At 48.5% G+C, this 17,657-nt stretch overlaps 1 protein-coding gene and 1 long non-coding RNA gene across 3 annotated transcripts; one reads left to right on the forward strand and one right to left on the reverse strand.

Moving 5' to 3' along the window:
• Positions 1-448: 448 nt before the first annotated feature.
• LOC123389522 lies at positions 449-11,867 on the reverse strand. Its single transcript, XR_006604129.1, has 3 exons — positions 11,787-11,867; positions 2,513-2,553; positions 449-1,655 (listed from the first exon to the last, which is right to left on the reverse strand). It is a non-coding gene; the product is annotated as an uncharacterized LOC123389522 (long non-coding RNA).
• NCR2 (natural cytotoxicity triggering receptor 2) lies at positions 2,265-17,074 on the forward strand. 2 transcript variants are annotated; one of them, XM_004739939.3, is made up of 6 exons: positions 2,268-3,109; positions 3,256-3,597; positions 9,157-9,286; positions 9,382-9,492; positions 10,131-10,432; positions 11,487-11,890. In XM_004739939.3, exons 1-6 carry the CDS (start codon positions 3,022-3,024, stop codon positions 11,582-11,584), a joined length of 1,071 nt encoding a protein of 356 aa, XP_004739996.2. In that variant the 5' UTR covers positions 2,268-3,021; the 3' UTR covers positions 11,585-11,890. The 2 variants fall into 2 exon arrangements, with proteins under 2 accessions (XP_044927149.1, XP_004739996.2); XM_045071214.1 differs by lacking the exons at positions 10,131-10,432; positions 11,487-11,890 and adding an exon at positions 16,898-17,074 and having other exon boundaries at positions 2,265-3,109.
• Positions 17,075-17,657: the final 583 nt, after the last annotated feature.

Genomic DNA, 17,657 nt, shown 5'->3' on the forward strand with positions numbered 1-17,657 from the left:
CATTTCATCTTTTTGCTTCTTTGTAACAGCTCAGATTTGCTGAACGTCATCTGTTTAAATCAGCACCTAGGCTGATTTGTAGGTGGGGTTTCTAACACCCATACAAGTATTGTCCATGGTTAGTTGTCAGCTGATGATTTTAAATCTTGACCTAATTCTAACTCACCCTAAAAAAGAGAGAGAGAGGGAGAGAATTTCATTTCTGGAAGGCAGAAGAGATGACCCCCAAAGATAGTTACTTCTTAGTCCCCAGAACCTGTGAGTATTGTTCTTCTATATGGCAAAATGTGTGATTAAATTAAGAGTCTTGAGAGACGGTCTTTATCCTAGATTCTCTTGTGGGTCCTGAGTGCAGTCACCTGCCTCCTTATAGGAGAGAGAGGCTGAGACAATTAGATGGACTCTTGTACAGAGCATGCAACGTGACTGCAGAGGCAGAGATGGGGCCACGGCCAGCAGCAGCTGAAAGAAACAAGGAAGGATCCCTCCTTAGAACCTCTGGAGGGAGTGTGGCCCTAACAACACCTTGATGTTAGACTTCCTGTCTCCATTTCTGTTAAATAACCCAGTTTAGATATGTTTTCCTGAACATTATTCATCTGTATTTCTTCTGCAGAAAAGTACCTACTCATAACCTCACTCTTTTTCCTACTGAAATACTCATTTTCTGTCTTTTTTATATGACTCGTCTTTTTATATGAAATCGAATAATCTTTTATCTGCCAAATAGAAAGGAAACCTTAATTCATAGCTGTGATGTGCTTTTAAATATTGTTTGTTATAGCTTTTTATCATGTCCAAGTATTAATCTGTATACAGAATGACGGATCATTTTTCCCTATAGAATCCCTGGCACCAGGACCATGATTAGAAAGTTCTGCTCTGAAGGACAAAACATTTATTTGTATTTACTTTTAGAAGCTTGCTGCACTCCTATTTCCATGTCTACTTATATAATTAAAAGTCAAGCACATATATTGGTTCTTGATGACAATTTCATTGAAGAGTCACCATGTAACTGGCACTTCTATAAATGTTTGGAAGTGTTTACTCAGTTATTCCCAGAATAATCATATTCGTGAGCCATCACTATCTATTTAAGAAAGAGGAAACTCAGACTTTTAAAGGTATAAGGGTTTGCTCAAAAACTTCCTGTCCCCTGGGCACCATGGACCCATGCTGACTCAGCAGAGAACAACTCAGCCAACCCCAAGCTGGAGGGACATAGAGAGAGTGGAATGTGGACAAAGGGTGATCTTGGCGGGCTGCAGGGAGGAGGCGACCTTTCTCAGTGGTCAGCAGCAACCAGACAAAGGGGATATCGCTGTGGGAAGCAGTTGCTGCACACCCTCACACAAGGGATACGCAGCTACACCGGTCGGGGCCAGAGCCCTCCCCCTCAGAAGGGTGCCCCCCACCTCAGCATTTTGTCTGTAGTTAGGTTTGGAGAGGAAACACAGAGCCCAGCCCAAGGCCAGGAAACAAACTGCCGGGAGTTCACCGCTGCAAGCACGTGTGGTTTGGTTTCCTGCCCTGATTGTGGGCCAGGCTTCAGCAGAAAGGCCCCATCAGAAGTCAGGAAGCTGGTCTAGTTATATCTTCACATCACCACATGACTTTGAGCAGGTCATGGACAGATCTGGGCCTCAGTTCCCCTGTGTCGGAGGAAAAACAAAACAGAACAGAACAAAAACAGCTCCCTCCCAAACCCCACCGTTGCATTAGGAAAGAGAGCACACACAAACACACTGGGTAAACGACTCGTGCAGCTGCGTAGCGGGTATCGGCCTGAGCTTCCCTTCTGACTCCACAGGTCCATCCTGCTTCTCCCCAGGGGTCTATAGGCAAGAGCGCCCATGGCCCTCCTGTGTCCCTCCTCTTCTTGTCTGTCCTTTTGCCCTTATCCTCAGTCTCTGCTCACTTCCACTCCAAGCAGCAGGGCTCTGCACCCAGACAGAGTGGGGAGCAGGAGTCAGGGGCTCGGGAGGGGTGGTGGGGGTGGCAACAGGGGACTTGAAGCCAATACCCTCTTCAGTCATGAGCTCTTGGGGGGCTCCAGGCAGCAGCTGCAGACCATCAGAGCCCCGGGTGGCCACGGAAGAACTTACATGTTAGTTCAGGGCGAGGTGCCCTGATTCCCCAACCCCCACCTTCTGTTGTTCTATAGAAAATCTCTTTGTAAAGTGCATCATTTTTTAAAGTGCCAACATTCCCTAAAGAAAGATGCGGAGTCCTGCTTCTGTGTAGCAATTACACAACCAGCACTCTAGTGCCCACTGAAGGCAGGAGTTGAGGATTTAGATATGATTGGTGGTCCAGGCTCCTGTGCTCCAACCTCCTCCCGCTGACCTGTCCCTGCCACCAACCGGGCTCTCTCTGCTTCCAGTCTCACTCTGCCCTCCTTTGCCAGGGACCCTCCCTGCACTTTTACTGGCACTGAAACTCCACCTACTCCCCTCTCCCCTCCAGCACCCATAAAACCTCCCAGGGTGGAAACACGTCACTGACTCACCAGGCAGGACTGCGCATGAGGTTTCTGACCACTCTCAGGACCTGTGGGGTTTAGGGTTCTTGCTCAGACCTCTGAGTTCCCCTGAGATTGTCACCTACCCTCAATGTGGCTTGCCCTGGAAAGGAGGGCAAAGCCAGGGTCCTGCAAAGAGGCGGCAGTGAACAGAGAGAGGCAGGTGGGAAGCCCGTTACTTGACCACAGCTTCCTCCTGGCCATCCCAGCTCCTCCGCCCAGGGCAGCCCTGATGGGGAAGGGGTAGCTGGGCACGGAGGAGAGGAGCAGCCGCTACGGAGACCCAGGAGCCATGCACCAAGCAGGGCTATTGCCTCCACGTCCGGATTCGCAACTGCCCCTGGAGGTTCCGGCTTCCCTCTGCCTGCAATCAGCCCTTCCCAGCTCTCCCACTTCCCAGTCTGGCCTTGGCCTTTCTCATTTTGTCTATCTCAGAAGCGCTGGAAGAACTGAGCAGAGTCAGACCAGCTCCCGGTTTCCTCTTCCCTGGGGGCCCCATGTCTTCTCCTGCCAGCCCACAGGGAAAGGGCGGGAGGCTCTGGAAAGCCTTGCTCCTGCCACTGTTGCTGCCACTGCTGATCGCAGGTGAGGAGGAAGGGAAAAGCGCAGGGAGGAGAGGAGGGTGCAATAGGGACATCTGGGACAGCGGGACATGGAGCAAGTGCTCTGGGCCATGGGACAGCTTATGGAGCTGGTGCTGGTGTGGCCCTGACCTGCAGCCTGCTCTCCAGGCTCATGGGCACTACCAGAGGCTCAGCATCTTCACCGAGTGGCAGGGCAGACGCTTTCTGTGACATGCCAGTACCCCCCCAAAGGCTGGCCCTACGAGAGGAAGGGCTGGTGTAAGGAGCTGTCAGCGTTCAAGTGCACCAGGCTCGTCACCAGCTCTGGTCCCGGCAGGCTGGTTCAGTCCTCTCGATTCTCAATCTGGGACAACCCTAGCACCGGCCTCTTCATCGTCACCATGACTGGTCTGAAGGAGGAAGACTCAGGACACTACTGGTGTAGAATCTACCACGCTTCCAGCAACTCTGTCTCTAAGTCCATAAGATTCTATCTGGCAGTGTCACCAGGTAAGCCCCTTCCTGGGGATCCCCTCTCTCCCTTCTGGTGCCTCCTGGTTTCTTAGTACCCCCCCATCCAATTCTTCTGGGAAGGCTGCTGGGAACAGGTGCACGCACACTCCCACCTCATTCGCTGCCCACCTTGATGATTTACAAGTCTCCTAAAATATGCTCAAACAGATCATTTGAACATGCTGACCAGCCTGAGCTCCTATGATCTGACCACCGGGGAGCCCAAGACTGCCCGGCATTTTTAGAGAAGGTGCCTGAATCTGGCACATAGTAGGTGCTCAGTAAATGTCTGGTCACTGGCCACAAACCAACCCCCCAACCATGTGGGTAGCATGTTGGGTTGTCCATTCCTCCTGGCCCAGATCAGCAGTCAGCATACTGGTCTGAAAGCCAAGGATGGTTTTTAGATGGTTGGGAAACAAGTAAAAAAAGATAAGATTTTATGACACATGACAATTAAAGGAAATTCAAACTTCAGTGTCCAGAAATAAAGGTTTGTTGGGAGCATAGTCATGCCTGTTTGCTTATCTCTGATCTAAGGCCATTTTCATGCTATAGGAGCAAAGTTGAATAGTTCCAACAGAGACAATAGAGGCCACAAGCCTTAAAGTTCAGTTATAAAAATGGCCCACGTTGTTCGCTGCAAGTGTGCATGTAGGTGGTGGGTGTAGGTGTTCAACATTCTAGCCTTAATGTTGTAACGTGTCAGTCGTAACTGAGCAAGAACTTAGAAGGGAAATAGCAATTTCCTATATTAAATGCCATCCACACTTTAGACAAACAACCTGTATAGCCACACTGAAGGACTTTAATGTGACAAAGAAACATTCTTGCTTGTTAACTTCCTTAATCTGAATTACACTAAAACACCATAACTCTTCAGAGAAAATATATTCAAAATTGTTTTAATGCTTTAATAACACCTTAATAGAAAACCAGTCTCACAGAGTTATGTCAACAGAAATTCAGAAAGGAATTTCAAATCAATTTCCACAAGCTCAATATTTTTATTTTTAATTCTTACAAAAGGGAGCTAGTGATGTTCTATTTTCAAAGTGCATCCTCAATCCTTCGTCAGTAGCTGGTTCCAAAATCCATCTTATAAAGTTATGTTTATATTGAAAACCTCTTTTGATGAAAAAATGTATTCTGGATCTAGGAATTTCCTATCACATATCTCCTTTCGGCAGAAAATAAAATTCAAAACATTCTATCACACTATTAAGGTTTTTCCATGAGTACCTTTGCAGCTATCCGAATTCAATATCATCACCTGTTTTGATGATAATTGTTACCAAATTAAGAACAGGCTGTAACAACTCATAGAAACTTCTTCTGAACTTCTCTAACTCCTGTTTTTGCCCTGAGATTTTGTTTGCCATTGAACAATATGTTGCTTTCTTCCCTTGAGTGGAATAACCTCAAAACCATAATATAACCAATGCTGATTGCATGATTCACATCTTTAAAAAGTGAATCATAACTCAGTTTCGATCTTGCCAAAACATTAGGAGTCCTTTCCGTAGATCATACATTTTCAACAGAACTCTCCCTCTAGGTGATCTCTGTTAACCTGGCACACAATACCAACCGTGCAGGGTTTGCACATTATCACAGAATAAAGAGAATGATTTCAAATTCAATACACTCATCTTTATTCAATTATCTTTATTAACATATAATGTATTATTAGCCCCAGGGGTACAGGTCTGTGACTCGGTCAGGCTTACAAATTTCACAGCACTCACCATAGCACATACCCTCCCCAATGTCCACCACCCAGCCACTCTATCTCTACCCCCCCACAAGTCCCAGCAACCCTGTTTGTTTTGTGAAATTAAGAGTCTGTTACTGTTTGTCTCCTCCCAAACCCTACTTGTTTCATTTTTACGTTCCCAATCCCCCAAACCTCCCGCCCTGCCTCTCAAATTCCTCATATCGGGGAGATTATATGATCATTGTCTTTCTCTGATTGATTTATTTTGCTCAGCATAATACCCTCCAGTTCCATCCATGTGTTGCAAATGGCAAGATTTCATTTCTTTTGATGGCTGCATAGTATTCCTGTGTGTGTGCGCGCGCGCGCGCGTGTGTGTGTGTGTTACATCTTCTTTATCCATTCATCTGTTGATGGACATATAGGTTCTTTCCGTAGTTTGGCTATAGTAGACATTGCTGCTATAAACATTCGGGTGCACATGCCCCTTCGGATCACTAGGTTTGTATCTTTAGGGTAAATGCCCAGTAGTTTAATGCATTCATCTTTTGTAATTCACAAGTTTTACCACTTTGGGAAGCGCACAGTGTGGGTCAGCCGGTACTTTCTCATAGCACGCCTTCTTAATCTGAATGACCATTCCAGAATGTCCTCCCGCCCAAGCAGCTACAGCCACCAGAACATACTCCTGCGTGAACCTGGAGCCCCAGACCCCTGGTCAATAATACAACCCTTCATGGCTCTATTCAGTTTAGCGATAGTTGTGTTTCTGACAATGAAGCAAAACGAGACAGAGGAATGACTTCCTCTCATCTTGTTCAAAATTCCATGTAGAGTGAAAAGAAAACCTTTACAAAATTTATAATTCAATCCTCTTTAAAAAAAGTTTATTTTGAATTTGTGGTTTTATGTTTTCCGTGTAAATGTCACTCATTTTCATGATGTAGTTGTTCATCAGCCAGCACATGTCAACAGCTAACTCACTGGGTTTGGTACTTCACCATTCATTATAGCTACAAAACTTGTGCCAAAGGCGAGTGTCATCGCTTCCCATGGCTGTTGGCACAAATCTCCACAAAGGCAGTGGCTTAAAGCCGCACAAACTTGTGATTTTACAATTCTATAGATCAGAAGTCTGGAAGGGGTCTCACTGAGCTAAAATCAAGCCGTCAGAGGCTGTACTCTTTCCTGAAGGCTACTTGGACAGAATCCACTTCTTGCTCATTCAGGTCTTGGGCAGAATTCTGTTCCTTGTAGCGATAAGACCGAAGTCCTGTTTTCTTGCAGACTAGGTACTTTTCAGCTTTTGCAGCTTCTAAAGGCTGCCACATTCTTTGGCCTGTGGCCCCCTTCCTCCGTCCTCAAAGCCAGAGGCCCTTTCCCAGCTGCATTTCTCTCTGACTACAACTGGGAAACACTCTCTGGTTTTTTATTTTGTTTTGTTTTGTTTTGAAATTTCATCCATTTATTTGACAGAGGGAGAGAAAGCATAAGCATGGGGAACAGAAGAGGGAGAGAGAAAATCAGGATTCCCACCGAGCAGGGAGCCAGACTCGGGATTCAATTCCAGGGCCCTGGGATCACGACCCAAGATGAAGGCAGAGGCTTAAACCAACTGAGCCACCCAAGTGCCCTCAATCCTTGTTATTAAATACTATCATTAGATGGGGTCCACCCAGAATCTCTCTCCACCCCCAAGATCTTTTTTTTAAATTTTCCTGTATTTTTTTAAATATTTATTTGACAGAAAGAGACAGCGAGAGAGGGAACACAAGCAGGGGGAGTGGGGGAGGGAGAAGTGGGCTTCCCGCTGAGCAGGGGGCCCGATGCAGGGCTCCATCCCAGGACTCTGGGATCATGACCTGAGCCGAAGGCAGACGCTTAACAACTGAGCCACCCAGGCGCCCCACCCAAAGATCTTTGACCTTAATGGCATCTTTAAAGTCCATCTGGCCACAGGAGGGTGACATTGACAGGTTCCCGGTATGAGGACACAGACATTGTTCTGCCTACCCCGGTGACAGATAACCTTTTCAAATAAAACCAGTGCAAACCATTTGGAATAACTGCAGACGGGGAAGCATCTTTGGAATTAATTCCACAATCATCATTTGGTTTGTTATCACTGCGACATTCAGAGAAGAGATGGCTTTTCTTGACAAAAAGCTCAAGAACAGGGTGCCTGGGTGGCTCAGTGGGTTAAGCCTCTGCCTTCAGCTCAGGTCATGATGTCAGGGTCCTGGGATCGAGCCCTGCATCAGGTTCTCTGCTCAGCAGGGAGCTTGCTTCCTTCTCTCTCTCTCTGCCTGCCTCTCTGCCTACTTGTGATCTCTCTCTGTAAAAAAAAAAAAAAAAAAAAAAAACCAAATAAAATCTTTAAAAAAAAAAAAAAAAAGCTCAGGGACTTTTGTTTTGCTGTTTGTGAGTCCCTGAATGAGCTAATCACTCCTCCACCTTAGCGAATCATGATAAACTCTAAATTTTTTTTATCAAGGATAGATTGAAATTTTCAATGATTATAAAAATAACAAACTATAAAAATAATTTTTTCAGGTGTTTACACAATTTTGGGTTAGAGTCAACGAACTACTGTTCAAGTATCATGGTCCTGCTCTATAGCTTGCCCCCATGGAGACTTCCATGACTGGGTGACAATGACCAAACTGGTCCATACCCTGTTCCACCGGACCTATGTGCCAGTCACATGCATGGATCTTGGGGCAATATCAAATTGATGTCGAATTTCAAGATCCTGACTCCCAATTTCTGTATTCACCTTGTACGGGCAGGTTATAAACAATCTGTGGACCAGCACCAGCCCATAGACCACACACTGTAGCTCAGGACTAGACTTTTGCCTGAGGGTCCTGAGGACCTCCTCTGGTTGGGCAAAAGGGTTGCTCCAGGTCATCCCTCCAGGCAGCCTCACCGTCATGTCCACTTGTCCATTGGCCTGGGACTCTCTCCTGTCATGGGGTGTCCCAACACCAGGCACCCTCTCCTCCCTGTCCCCTCAGCCCCTGCGTCTCTCTTTTCCTCAGCTCGGGGGAGACTGCTCCCCTCCTAGGCCCTGGGTGGGTGTGCAGACCTAGCTGAGGACCCTGACAGTCTCCATTTCCTGTCACAGCATTGGGGTGGACACCACCTGTTTCTCTTCAGGGCCTCAGCCACCCCCAATAGTCATTGTCCTCTTGTCTCCTTAATAGTCCCCATCACCTTTCCAGAGGTGACTTTCCACCAGCCTCCACCAAGAGCTCTTAGCACTGGTAGGTCTGGGGTCTTTCTGGAAAGGCAAAATAAGTGGAGACAGATAGCTCACAAAGTTTCAGAATTAAGAGGGGGCCCCATAAAAGGTATTTACCTGGTCATTGAGGCAGTGGGGCCTGCGGAGGGGCTTAGGGTTCTGCTGCCAAACTGGGAAGGACAGGGGTGGGAAAGCAACCTTAAAATTCCCCATGAGGGACCCCATCCCCTAACAGTCCCAGAAGTATGAGCAAGAGAACAGATGCCAGAGTTGAGAGCCACTTAAAGACAGTGACTGTTTCCACACTTGGGGAGGCTGAAAGCTAGAGAGTGCCCTTCCAGCCATGTAGAAATGCTTAGAGGGAATTCCAGGCCTCCTGACTCCTCTTCCAGTGCTCTTTCCAGACCCAGGAATACCACCACAGGCCCTGTGTAGAGCCCGAGCCACAGCTCTGTCTAGTCTCAAGCCAGAGGACTTCATAGCCTAGGCCCACCCCCACGACTTGTTTTTTATCAGGGTTGACCGGCTTTCCTGCGGTCCAGAACAGATCTGCTGTCCCACCAGCTAACGAGGGGTCTTTCTCTCTCTCGGACAGCTCCTGCCTCCACACAGGCCATCCGGGCTTCTGCTGAGCTGGTCTCATCACTGACCCAGAGCTCTGTGCCCCCAGGTGGAAGAGCCAAGCAGGCCCCCAGGGCCGCCTCTGCCATCACCACCCTTTCACCGTGAGTTCAGGGTGGGATCCTCACCCCGACGGCCCTGGCTCAGGGGCCCACCACCTCAAGCCCCTCCTCTCCCCTTCTTGTCCCCTGTCTTCCAGGCAACAAAACTCCACCCTCCACTCTCACCCTGCAGCCCCCAGCGCTCTGGTCCCCGTGCTCTGTGTGCTGCTTGTGGCCAAGGGTCTGGCGCTAACAGTCCTGACTATCCGGTGAGTAGGTTTGGTTGGGCTTGGGGGGGAAATGGAGCCCAGAACGGCTTCTGTCCCGGACCCATGGTCAGACAGGGAATCAGCCAGTGAACACAGAAGCAGGAAAAACTGTACCCAACAGGGCTGTCCAGATGAGTCCCTCCTAGGCTCCATCCATCGCATGTGCTCACTAGCGGCCCTCCCCTATGTCCTTCTCAAACTCGGGTGCCTTGTCCACACCTCTCAGTCTGTTTCTCCCTTGCCTCTTCTCCTTCTCCTCCTTTCCTTCCCCTGCTCCTCTCCTGCTCTGATTCATCCCTCCTCCTGGACCACTGACCTGTATTCAACCTCCCACTCCCTGTCCTTCCAGGAAGGCCTACCCACAGCCATCAGGCCAGGGCACCCTCCCAGGGCCCAGCCCCTTCCCAAGTGGTGAGGGAGAAAGGCTGTGTGCAGGAGGGAGAGTCATGCCCTGGGGAGAGGGGAAGGCAGGAGGGTGAAGGTAGGGGGGCACTGGGGGAAAGAAAGCCAAACCAAGAGCTCCTGGGGTCAGGCTTGCTGAAGGAGGGACCAGCTGTGGGGGACAGGGTGACTGGGTCAAAGCGTGGATTTGAGCCACTCCCTATATTTCTCTCCAAACACCCCCCCCCCCATCTCAGAGCCTTAAGGAGTCCACACGTGCAACATAGAGGGAAGTCTCTGATGCATCCAGCTCCGCCCAGACCCCAGGCCTCGGGATCCAAGGATGGCCAGTCTTCCCCAGGCCCCCAGGGAGCTCCTCCCTGGACTCTGAACCTTTTGTTCACTGCAAAGAAAAGGCAGAAGTCCCCCAGAACTTGCTCCAAGACCCTTGGCTACACCCCTCGCTCCAGTGCTGAGGATTTCCCAGCCTTGCCTCGTCCCAAGATCCAGGGCCACCTGCTGCTCACACACAACTGGCTTCTGGGCCAGCACCATCCGGGTATGGGAGCTGAAGGCCAGTGCTGTCCCCCAAACCCGAGCCGGCACTGTGGGCGACTCTGACTCCTCTCCCCACTGTCTCCTGCCCTACTCTTCCTTCTCATCCCCCGGCTCCATCCTCCTCCTCCCTTCCCCTTCTTCCCCTCCCCCTTCCTTTCCTATCTGTAGCCCTCCAGCTCAGCCAAGATCCCAGGTCACCCCCAACATTTCTCTCCCCATCTCCATTTGCTCAGCCACACTCTGCCCAGCTGCTCTGTTCTGCTTCTCTCTGTTATTGCTGCCTCTCCATCCTCTTCCTCCCTCTTTGCAAATCCCCACCCCTGGGCACTTGTACCTGGCCAGTCTGTCAATCACCTAACTCATGTCCTGCCTTTGGTCTCCACCTCCTGGATTGCTCCCCCTTATCCATCCCTTCTCAAACACCCCGTGCATTTTTACTGCATGGGAGACCGAGTCCTGTATCATGATTGGGGCCTCAAGTTCTTCCAGGTTCAGCCTCCCCCTGTCACCATGTCACCGTGCACCCCCCCCCACCCCCGCTTCATGCTGCCCTCACTGCCACCAAGAGGGCTGCAGGCTCCGGAGAGCAGTGACCCTCCCTTTTCTTGCACAAACTAAGCAGGAGGCTCCACACCTGAAACCAGCCTGGGCTGACCCCAGACACTGCCCTCCTAGAGCTACTGTCTCTCTGACGCTTCTCTCTCCATGTCAGACTTTCCAGACTGAAACTTTCTTTTCCCTCCTGTTCTTCATCTATTTTTCTTTATTCCTACTTTCCAGGAAAGTTCCTCAAGGATACATTCCGGTTCTTCTATTCAAAATTTACTATTTATGCTACCACAGCTTAACATTTCTAAATGGTCCAATTGTTCTCTAAATGTTTTACAGCCTGCATGTTTTCTTTGGGGATGTAATTTTTTTTCTCGGGCAATATAAAAGTTTTCACTTTTGAGGGTTGGTTTGTTTGTTTTTAAGCTTTGTGTATCTTCTGTTTCTTCCAAATACCTTTTTGTATCTTCTGTGTTCTCCTTTCATTGACTTCTGTCTTTCCTCAGAACTTTCTGGAAACCTCTCCTGCTTCTTGGCAGCCCTTCAGGAGTTAAAAGCTTGGAGGCTCCCTGTGTGCTACAGAGATTTGTGGACGCTACATTGATTTGGCAAGGGCATTGTTACAGATTGTTATGACTCTCCCCGCCCCATCTCCATTCACATGTTGAAATCCTAACCACCCCCCAATAATGGTATTTGTAGGGGGGGCCTTGGAGGTGACTGGGGGGGGGATGGTGCCCTTATTAAAAAGACCCTACAGCATTCTCTGGCTCCTTCCACCCTGTGAGGACGCATAGTAGACAGACCTGTATGAATCAGGGAGGTCTCGCCAAACAACCAATTCCACTGGCAACTTGGTCTTGGACTTCCCAGTCTCCAGAACTGTGAGAAATAAATGTTACATAAGCCACCGAGTCTGTGGTATTTTTGTTACAGCAACCCAAGTGGACTAAGATAAGCATGGCTGCATTTTTTTCTCTTTGATGTCAGTTTCTCCAAAAAGGCTCTTTGAACTGTTCTCCTGGGGGTGAAAGCTTGGTTCTAGGCACCAACTGTAGCAAAGGAAAGGGCATCTCTGCCCAGCATCTGTTTTCACTCACTTGGGCGCCAGGTGGAAGACGCTTTCCCTCTCTGCCGTGCCAGGTTCCCTGAGCAGGAATCTCTGACTCAAACCTCATCAGAGACTAACCTGCAGGTTGTCTGCAGGGGGTGAAGAGCGGAAGGAGAAAGGATGTGGGCAGTTGATCTACTCGCTCTGTCTCAGGGGAGGCAGAGAAGATACGAGTCTGACCACTTCTCAACCGAGCCCCCCACTTGTACTCTGTGTCCTGAACTACCCATGCCTCCCATTTCGAGGGGTTTCTGGGATTCTAAGGTAAAAGGGATTCACTTCTTATTTCTCCTACCCCCTTTTATCTGGTCATTAAAGTCATCCTATTGTTACCCAGCTTTAAGATGCCCCTGGAGCTCTCTCTCTCTCTCTATCCCCGAAGATGGATATATATAATTTTTACCCACTTACCACCACTTCCCTCACACAAATTCCACACCTCCTTGGTGAGAACAGAGAGGACTCAGATTTTCCATCAAACCGTCTGTCCCCACTCCCACTACCATGGACAGGACTGAGCGAGACCCCCAATCTCCACTTGCTCCTGTAAAGATTCCCAGCCCCTTCTCCACCCTGCCCCCCACAACCAGTGCTGGAACCCCCAGACCTGTGGCTTTGTTCCTTTCTCCCTGTTTATTCCAGTCACAAGAGCCCGGGGCTCCCTGGTCCTCCCTCATCACCCAGGATCGTGTCATAATAAGACCTTGTGAACTCATCAAGTGAGCCCATTTCCCACTCTTTCCCAAAGCCATCAATCTTTTTGCTCTTCCCTCTGAAATATGAGCACTCACAAGCTCAACTTCTCTGTAGGTCACCTTCCTATGTTCACAGAAATCTGCCTTTCCTCTGAGAACACTGCTCTCTCTGTAGTTGGGTGACATTTCACTCTCCTTTACCACTAGGCCTGATGTGGGCAGGGTGTCCTCTTCGCTCCTCATGGCCACTTCCTATCTTCTTAGCCTACCTAAAGCAGCCCCACAGTTTATTTCCTGCCATCAGACTATACCATAGACCGCATTACTGTGACATCTTCTATACTATCCGGAGTCACCCTCCTTCTTCTCATTGTCCTTAACTGTTGGCTTATGGTTACTCCTACGGTTCCTGTCATCACTTGGTGAGCTGGGGCCCACCTGGACTCATGGACCATCCTCCCAAATCCCTGGCCTCCCAGTTCCTCCCAGTTCCCTCCCCTGGCCTCTCCCACAATGATTTCATCGCCTTCCTGCCTCGGCCACCCATTCAGATGGTCAACAGGAGTAGTCGCTCCCTTCCTTGGTCTTAACTCAGAGCACCCACCTTCCAGCCACACCACCTGTCTCTCTAGCTCAAGCCTGCTCACCTAATCACAGTGCCCCTTCAACCCCACTGGGATCCCTAGTCCCCTAGTCTTGCCATCTTGTCCCTCTCCCTCACTGCACTCATGCTTTCCTTTTCCTTGGCTTCCATGGCTCACCCTTACAACTGCTCTTTGGCATACAGTTTCAATTCCTTTTCCCCCTCTGCTTTCATTGAACGCTCCTGGCACAACTCCAGCCCTGGTTGTATCCGGCTTTCCATTGCTCCATCCTGCATCTTGTCCTAAAGCTGAACACAGCTGGAGAAAAGCAACCTACCTTGAAAAGTCTCTCCCTTACACAAGTGGTCTCCATTCTAGACCTCTTGTTCACACTGTCCTCTGGCCCCCCTCCCACATTCCAGTGCCTTCTCCTCACCCTCAGCTGGTGTCCTTGCACCTTAACTCACTGAAAACAATGAGGTCTATTTGGTCCAATTGCACCCATCAATTATCCCCTTCTGTGCCCCAAGTGCACTCTCTTTTCCTTGCTCCCATCACAGCTGAACTCTTCACATAGGAACCCATCCCGTCTTCTCTTGTCTACCTAAGAAAATTACTCCAGAAGTTCACCCCCTCTCATGCGTCATGACAATCAGAATGTAAATGGGCTATGATGCTTTAAAAACTCTCTCTTGGGGCACCTGGGTGGCTCAGTGGTTTAAGCCTCTGCCTTCTGCTCAGGTCATGATCTCAGGGTCCTGGGATCGAGTCCCACATCGGGCTCTCTTCTCAGCAGGAAGCCTGCTTCCCTCTCTCTCTCTGCCTGCCTCTCCATCTACTTGTGATTTGTCACTGTCAAATAAATAAATAAAATCTTAAAAAAAAAAAAAAACTCTCTCTTGACCCCACAGCACCTCCACCTACTGCCCCGCATCCTATTGCACTTTATGACAAAACCCATAAAAGGAGTAGATACATTCTCAGTCCCCAATATCTCTCTCTCTCGTCTCTTAAACTCCAATCAGGACTTTGTTTGACCCACTCCCTGAAACCTCTTGCCCCTGTCTCCAGTTACTTCCACATTGCTAACTCCAGAGGTCAAGCCTCAAAACTCATCGTATTGGAAAGATGAGCGGGTTTGGATATGACTTACCACTACTCACTTCCTGAAATGCTTTTTTCCCTTGGCTTATAACAACAACAACAAAGTCTTGTCGTTTTCCTCCCGACTCATTCGATGCTGTGCAGTAAGTTACCCAAAAACTTAGTAGAGTAAAACAACAAATGATGTATTTATTATCTCAAAAATAAGTCTGGAGCAGGAAGTCAGAAATTTGGCAACATCTTAACTAGTGTTCATGATTCAGAATCTCTCATGCACTGCAGTCAGGATGTCAGCAAGAAATGGAGTCATGGGAAAGCTTGACAACTGTGGTCCAGTTCCAAGATGGCTCACACACACGGTTGCTGGGATGAGGCCTCAGTTTCTCTCTATGTGGGGCTTACTTCATGATGTGGGAGCTAACTTCCTCAGAGAGACCGATCCAAGAGAGACTGAGGAGGAAGTCACAGTGCCTTCATGATCTAGTCTGTGAAGTCACACACACTTCAATAGAAGGTGGTCGCTAGGGCCAGCCCACACTCAGAGGGAGAGGGATGGGTCTCCATATCTGTAGGAAGAGCTACAGAACCACCACAGTTCCTCCTCTGCCACAAATTATTAACATTTCTCCCTCATTCAAAATATAGTCATCTAAAATGCATTCACGGGTAAAGGAAGTCAAAAGGTAAAGATGCAACATTAAAAAATGGAGAGAAAAAAGATACACCCATCCATCCCCTCCAAAAGCTTCCACAAATCTCACTGGAATATGGCATCAGCATTAGGTCCAGAAGATTGTCACTTAAATCAGGCCCGGACATGGATGAGTTTCCTTGGGTGAAGTTCCTTACATACAGCTCCTTGGGTGCAGTTAGTTCTCCATATGAAGACTTATGGGTGGAAGAGACAAGTTATCTACCAGACACAAACCCAACATACAATGGTGGCACAGGCCTAGGATAGAACAAGAGTCATCCCTGGTCAAAAGAGTGGAGGTGGGAGACAAATAGAGCAGTGATCTGTGGAAAAACTGGAGCTCCACCAGACAGACACTGGAAATTCCTTGATTTGGCTCTGCCTTACTTTGACCTGGAAATGAGTCATCATGGCTCTTAGCCTCTCACAGTGGGCTCTGGGTCTGCCCTCTGAGGCATCCTTCACTTTCCATGAAAGGCTGCCTATACTTATAGCTTCGTAGTGTTCTCAACCTGCTTCCTTCCAGAAGAATTGGGAGGATACAAAGGCCTTTTTAAAATTTTATACTCTGTTCCTTTCAGTCCAAGTTGGTGGTACTTTGTGAATATCACTCTCTAAAAAATGTGTGGGTCTCCTGTGAATCTTATTGAAATCCACTCCATTAGACAAAAACCGTACTCACAAATCTCTTCAAGATAAGGTCTTTTCCATACATTGGGCTTCTGCTGAGAAGCTGAAGGGTAATCTCTTTTACCATCAAGGAAGCCTTGAGTTTCATTGAAGGAGTCCGTGAGGTATGTACCCTCAAGATCCTTAGGGGGCTTTTGTCTAAAGCATTATCTTGATCTTTCTTGGGTCCTAACAAGAGATTCCACAACCAAGCTTGGCTTCATCTTTAGACCATATTTTCCTGAAAGCTTTAGCGTCATTCACTATGTGGAGATCCTGAGAACTTTCAAAGCCATCAGAATCCAGCTCTTTCATGTTGAATAGCCCTGCCTATAGTTTACCTCCTTGCTCTCACAGTTTCCAGTAAGCCAAGGGAAGAAACCAGGCAGCCTCCTCGAAACTTGGCCTGGAGGTCTTAGCTACACCACCCAGTTCATCACATATTTCTTCTACTTTCCACATTACTGCTGCTGGCTGTGTTGCTAACCTTCTGCCGCCACACAGCAAGGATCCTTTCTTCTTCTCTCCTACTGGCTCAGTGGATTTGGGAGAATGTTCTTTATGTCTCTATGCCCAATCTCCTCCGCAGGAAAAGGAGAACTGATAGTATCCACACACTATTTGGATTACTAAGTGGGAAGGTATATTCATAATGCATCAGACATATGGAGGACATGAGGAACAAATGCTGAGCTTTAGAGGGAGTGAGGTGTAGTGGGAAGAGGATTCACCTGTTACAGAGCAGAGGCCACTCAGAGCTGATCTCAGCTGGAGGGACAGAGAGCCTACAGGGAGTTGGCTCCTCTTCTTGGTAGACAGCAGAGGGGAACACAGGAAAGAATCAGATTGAAGAAACTGACCAACCTAGGCCCAAAACACATGCATATTCACTGACATCCCCGTTCAGGCCAGTAGTGGCCAGGGACAGCCTTCCTCCTTACCAGGAGGCTGTGGTGACCAACTCAGTGTAACGGGATGGGAAGGGGGTAGCCTTTGCATCTGGGTGCCATTCTGCCACAGTTCCTGACCCCCTCCTTCTGGATTCCTGCTCTGATTGCAGGTGGGACATGCAGTGGACAACCCTGATGGAACCCAGGAGCCCAGATGCCAGTAAAGTCACCTGCCACTTTCAGTAGGTCATTGACCTTCTCCAGATGCATCTCCTCTCCTGTAGGGAGATAAATATTGCCACCACACGGTTGGGAGGGCTTAGATAAACAACACAATTGGACAAGCCTTGCACATTATAAAATTATGTGACTACATATTGCTTCTGAAGTTTTCTTCAAATTCTTTTTTTGCTTTATTTTGTCTCTTAAAGTTTTATTTACTTAAGTAATCTCTACACCCAACTTGGGGTTCGAACTCATGACCCTGAGACCAAGAGTCACACACTCCTCCAATGCATCCAGCCAGGAGCCCCTAAGTTTTCTTCAAATTCTAAAACTGTCCTGCATTCCCATATCTGATCTCCAGGGGACCAACTTGTCCACTTTTTACTGTTTTCTCCATCATCCCCCTTCTTATCCTCACTTCTCCCATTGACCCCTGGACACTCAGGAACCCCATCAGTGCTGTTCCAAGCAGGAAAAGGGGGGCCCCTGGGTGGCTCAGTCGTGAAGCGTCTGCCTTCAGCTTAGGTCATGATCCCAGGGTCCTGGGATCGAGCCCCACATTGGGCTCCCTGTTCAGCGGGAAGCCTGCTTCTCCCTCTGCCACTCCCCCTGTTTGTGTTCCCTCTCTCACTGTGTCTCTGTCAAATAGATAAATAAAATCTTAAAAAAAAAAAAAAAGCCAGGAAGGACACTACATATAAGCCC

The sequence above is a fragment of the Mustela putorius genome, unplaced genomic scaffold, assembly GCF_011764305.1.
Source record: "Mustela putorius furo isolate JIRA1106 unplaced genomic scaffold, ASM1176430v1.1 tig00003983_pilon_pilon_pilon, whole genome shotgun sequence".
NCBI lineage: Eukaryota > Metazoa > Chordata > Mammalia > Carnivora > Mustelidae > Mustela > Mustela putorius.